General features: G+C 35.3%; 1 protein-coding gene across 1 annotated transcript in view; it reads right to left on the bottom strand.

The window, feature by feature from the left end:
- LOC107659696 (rho GTPase-activating protein SYDE1-like) overlaps positions 1 to 3,609 on the bottom strand; it is a 30,554-nt gene extending 26,945 nt beyond the window's left edge. The window contains exon 1 of the mRNA XM_016448719.1: positions 3,380 to 3,609. Coding sequence (XP_016304205.1) covers positions 3,380 to 3,464 — 85 coding nt within the window. The 5' untranslated portion in view covers positions 3,465 to 3,609. The remainder of the gene's footprint in view (positions 1 to 3,379) is intronic.
- Between the last annotated feature and the right edge of the window lie 2,286 nt (positions 3,610 to 5,895).

Raw genomic sequence — 5,895 nt, 5'->3', positions numbered from 1 at the left:
ACACACACACACACACACACACACACACACACAAACTCTCTCTCTGTCTCTCTCACCAAAGCTCTAACACAAGCTGGCCAGCAAACTACTTTCCCTATTTTAGACATAAACAGGCAGGGAAAGAGAAAGAGAGACAGAAACAGGAAGACAAAACCATTGAAAGTTGTCAAACTTCATTTCTGCTTTTTATGTGTCTTGAGTCTGTACAGGTATAATGCATCCAAAAATTAAATATTCTATCATCACTTTACAAACACCTTGACCTTTTCTCTTCAGAGAAACACTAACATACTTAGCAGAATGTTGATGCTGCTCTTTTCCAAAGTATGCATGACTATAAATTCTCCAAAAATGACAAAACAGCACTATATAAAAAATAGTCCTATTAGCTGACATTAGTTAATACATTAAATAACATCAACGTAACAAAGAATCTTTAACATTAGCGAATATAAATGCATCTGTTTTTTCATGCTAGTCCGTTGAATAATATTAACATATATAACTTTTGATTTTTATAATGCATTAGCAAATGTTGAAATAACAATTAAATAATAATAATAAATATACTTTTTCATTGTTAGTTTATATTAACTAATGTAGTTAACTATATGTAAACAAATGGAACCTTATTGGAAAGTGTTAATGAAATATCATATGGGATATTTTTATACTTTTTGGAGCTCGAAAGTGTAAAAATAACATAATAATATATAATAAGCCTCCCCTGTCACTGTGTGTGAAGAGAGCAGCATGAACATTCAACTACATAAACATGGTACTAATTACAGTACTATGTTACCATCACTGTACTACGGTATCGCAGTAAAGACCGGTCTTTGAGAGCACATTAAAGAAAACGAGAGCTGTGTGAATGAATGGCTGAGTAAATAAAACCAGACTAAACCAACACACAGTCACTTCGAGTTTGAATGTAATGTTTGTTAGAGTCTACAAATTAATGCACAAGAGATTCCCTCTAAACGCTCTCTGTTATTCATGAGGGTATAGAAATCAGTTTAAAGTGAAAGTCTAGCGGACTGTGTGGTTGTAAAAGCACTATATAATCAGGTATTAACCCTATAAAGCCTGCTGTATCATATTTCACATAAATGTGACCCTGGAGCACAAAAGCAGTCTTAAGTCGCTGGGGTATATTTGTAGCAATAGCCAACAATACATTGTATGAGTCAAACACACACACACTCAAACTCACACTCAAACACACACACACACACTCACACTCAAACACACACACACACACTCAAACTCACACTCAAACACACACACACACACACACACTCAAACACACACACACACTCAAACACACTAGGCTTGCCGCGATAGACGGTGTTGACGGTGATACCGGTGTTAAGCCGCAACACTGATCTTTTAGTTCAGTAAAAGAACAGACACTACAATTAAAAACTGAACGCGGCTGCTCAATGCAGCGTGCTGAACGATAGTCGCATCACAGATCAGATTTCATTTCTCCAGTGAGGAGAGTGAGGAGAGCTGACTGACCAGAAGAGTGAGGTGAGACAGACGAGAAGAGTGAGGCGACAGACGATGCCGAACGACAGTCGCATCACAGATCAGATTTCATTTCTCCAGTGAGGAGAGTGAGGAGAGCTGACTGACCAGAAGAGTGAGGTGAGACAGACGAGAAGAGTGAGGCGACAGACGAAGAGTGAGACGAGACAGACAAGAAGAGTGAGGGGAGATTCCAGATTTTCAAATAATCGTATCTCAGCCAAATATTGTCCGATCCTAACAAACCATACATCAATGGAAAGATTATTTATGCAGCTTCCAGATTTTGAAAAATTGACCCTTATGACTGGTTTTGAGGAGCGTTTGTTCCCAGAAGCTTTACTTTCACTGTTCCTCAGCGGAGGAATGATCTTCTCCAGAACATCTCACATCTTCTGAGGAGCCTTTATTTCTTCAGCTCTCAATCACTGCATTATATGTTTGGAGCATTTCAATCTCATCTCACTGAGACAGATTACTGGAGATATAGAGTGACGACTGATATTTAGATCATTTTATGTCAGTATCTGCTCTACTGTTATAAAGATCTCATTATTTACCTTTTCAAGCATCAGAATTTCATCATATCTGAACCAAATTGCATATTTTTACTCAGTTTGAGTCTCTGAATAAAATTTATATTTTTTCCCCTCCATATTCTCAGACTATATGAGCCATAAAAACCTGATAGATCAAATATGTACTTAAAAAAGCAAACTTTTTAAAAATATTTTGTCTAAAGACTCAATAAACTGATTCATTTCAGACTATTATTTTATATGTAAGGCTTCACAGGGTTAATTGCACGTCTCAGTGATGCTGTGCGTGTAACACAGAATATGATGGATGATGCAGAGCTGCTCTCCTCTCTAATAATGAACACGTTATGTAACCGACTCACAATGGTTTTCTCAAGATCCAGCAGCATTAGTCACCCGCTGTCGGACGTTCCGTCAAAATAACCTCATCACATGAGAATGAAGCATTAAAGCTGCCTTATACTAAAGCACAGAGCTCTCTTTGTGAGATATACAACATGAGCATTTCTCCAAAATAAACTAATCTATTACACTAGCGGCCAGAAGTTTGGACACACTGACTCGTGATTTTAAAAAACGTTTGATGTAAAGGCAAAAAAATGAGTTTTGAAGACAAATATAAATTGTCCACACAACAATTTTGGCCTAAAAATAGCATCTTTAGAAAGCTAAAATATTATTTTTATTTATGGAGCAAATAGTGAAGTAATATAATGAAAACTAAAATATATATATATTGTTTTTTGTTTTTTTGTTTTTTAATGGACAAATTGTATCAGATAGTGAAGGAGAAACATTATCACCATCTGCTACAATTCACAAACTAAAATAATATTTCCTCCTTTTCTAGTTTCTAAAATCAGCTTAATAAGTTGATGATGAATGTCCAGAGCTGGAACTGTATTATTTCATTTATGTATTATTATTCATTGTATTATTTATGTAACGTAAATCTATTAAGAATATATCAGTTTTTAACTTTTTACGACTTAACAATTATTCACTAACATGTGGAAAAACAGTCGTACAACTTCTGACCGGTAGATATAAGTAAAAAGTAGCTTATATAATAACAGCCTAAATATATAGAAAGCATATATTATTAAGTGCAGTATTTTTTACTTGAAACTAAATTAAAGTAACAGATCTACAGCAAAAAAAAAAAAATTTCACCATTACAGCTCTAAACCGTTTTTCAGCATTTTAGAACAATACATTTGCGTTATTCTGCATCTTCTGCGAGACTTCAGCTGTGCTGTAATCAAAGCTATATTTAAATGACTCAGAGTTGTGTATGGAGGTCTCACCGGTGAGTTTGGGGTCCGTCTTGCGGCGGAATCGCTCTTTTGCGCGGAGTCTGGAGAAGGTTCGTTTGAGCAGCGGCTCGGCCATCACTGAAGCGCCTCAGAGCCGCCTCACGTTCTCCGCCGAAACTCACGGAGAAGCGCGGAGACCGAGCTGAAGAACGGAGCTGCGCGGCTCATGATGCAGCAAACACAGGAAACACATTCCACACATTCCACTGCTGAGAGACACGCGCCGCGAGGCATCATGGGAAATGTAGTTCACAGTCTACTGTCAGTATATACGGACTACACATAATAAATATGTAAATAAGCATTTATTATGTATGTCTATGTATACGGACAGACTGACAGACGAGTACTGCAAAAATAAAAATACTGCAATTTGACTTCCATTTCTAGAACATGGAAGTCCGTTTCCGCCTGTTTAATACATTTAAACATTTTCTACTTTTTACCTCAAAAAGTTTTGGTAATGCTTGAAGCCGTTAAATACAATACATTATAAAATTATTTTAATGCATTAATTATGAATTGTAATGCACCTTATAATGCATTGCATGATCTCATGAAAAACTGTAACCACGATTATAATAAATTATAATACTTATCTATTGTTACACCTTTAATCAGTATAATGCATTAAAACAATTTCAGATGTAACAATCTGCAAATATTATAATGCATTTAACTTTACAATTACATATAATACATTATGAATACCTGTATAATGCATTATACATAAACTGATCTAGTTTATTTTTTAATATATATATATATATTTTAATCATGGTGTTATTGTGAATGATTCATCAGTGATGTTATACCAAATAAATAAATGTTTGTCTTCATAATCTTTGCAATTTTGTAACTTGCATAATTTTTGAAACAACTTTCCTTTTCAGAAGAGATCGCTTATAATTAGATTTAGATTAGATTCACCAAAACCAAATAGATATCGAGTTGTTTATTCCGTTATGACTCCATTCTGGTATAAAAAACATACTTTACTCCATCATATCAAATCCTGATGGATAATCTTGCTAAATATACTTTTTCACTGGGAAATGCGTCATATTTCAGAAGTAAACAAACTAGAATAAAATGCATGCACAAATATTAGTAATTAAAAATGATTGATTTTATTATCGAGATCACATTCTAATGAAGGATGTTGTTCTTTAAGCTTCATGAGACCTTGAACATCCCGTCTCAAGTTATTCCAGTTTTCCATTTAAAACACATTTTGACACACAGGGCCTCTTCATATCAAACAAAATGTAAAAAAACAACAAAAAAACATCTGTGGTGGTTTGTGTGGTTACCAAGTCATTAACTAGTCTGCTGATACTGATCAAATATACATGAGACGGTGAGGAAAGAACTTATTTAAGAGCTTGTGAGTAATGGTGCTGAGTTCAGTCTATCTTAAGCTGTGTTCAGACTGTAAAAGTCAATTATTTTCAATGAGAGTTGGTGATTTTAAACTTTTATTGAAAATGCATGACTTAAAGGAATAGTTTACCCAGAAATGAAAATGTGCTGTAAATGTGCTCACCCTCAGATCATCAGGATTAGGATGAGTTTGTTTCTTCATCAGATTTGGATAAATGTGTCTCAGCAATGGGTGCTCTGCAGTGAATGGGTGCCGTCAGAATGAGAGTCCAAACAGCTGATAAAAACATCACAATAATCCACAAGTAATCCAGTCCATCAGTGAACATCTGGAGAAGACAAAAGCTGAAACAAATCCATCGAGATGTTTTTTAACTAAAATACGAGTCCATAATCCATAATAACGCTTCCTCCAGTGAAAAAGTGCATCTGCTGTTGTCTCTCACATCAAAATCCAGCTACATATTAGTTTAGAGCTGTTTAAACTGTGCTTGATCTGTGCAGATTTCTCTCCTGATTCAGACCAGAACACTTTTTCACTGGAGGAAGCGTTATTATGGATTATAGACTCTATGTATTTGAGTTAAAAACGTCTTAATGCTGGATTTGTTTCAGCTTTTGTCTTCTCCAGATGTTAACTGATGGACTGGAGTGCTGTGGATTATTGTGGCTTATTGTGATGTTTTTATCAGCTGTCTGGACTCTCATTCTGACGGCACCCATTCACTGCAGAGCATCCAAGTGGGTGAAATATTCCTTTAACGTTGCTTGGTCTTAAATCAGCATTAGAAGGCGGTTGCATGCGATCTACAGAAGTTTGAGTTGTAAATGGTTTTGATTAGCAGCTGATATTGCGGTATGGAGTATCTGCATTACCTGGGTATTTGTTCTTCTTTTTTTTGCCAAAAAGCTATAATAGCATGTATAAAAGTGTTTCAAGATCGAGATTACATTGTAGCATGCGGCAGATTTACAAACATCTAGTTAAGACATCAGTGCATCTTTACAATAACCCAGATTGGGTTCCCCAAAACACACAGGAATCATTTTCCAAATGCACTTCAATAAACTTTCCCAATCCTTGCATGTTTGTTTATGACATATTAAGTCTAACTATGATTTTA

This window comes from Sinocyclocheilus anshuiensis, unplaced genomic scaffold, assembly GCF_001515605.1.
Source record: "Sinocyclocheilus anshuiensis isolate Anshui unplaced genomic scaffold, SAMN03320099.WGS_v1.1 scaffold75, whole genome shotgun sequence".
Classification (NCBI taxonomy): domain Eukaryota; kingdom Metazoa; phylum Chordata; class Actinopteri; order Cypriniformes; family Cyprinidae; genus Sinocyclocheilus; species Sinocyclocheilus anshuiensis.
The sequence above is the reverse complement of the archived record's forward strand: the minus strand, read 5'-3'. Positions and strand labels throughout refer to the sequence as shown.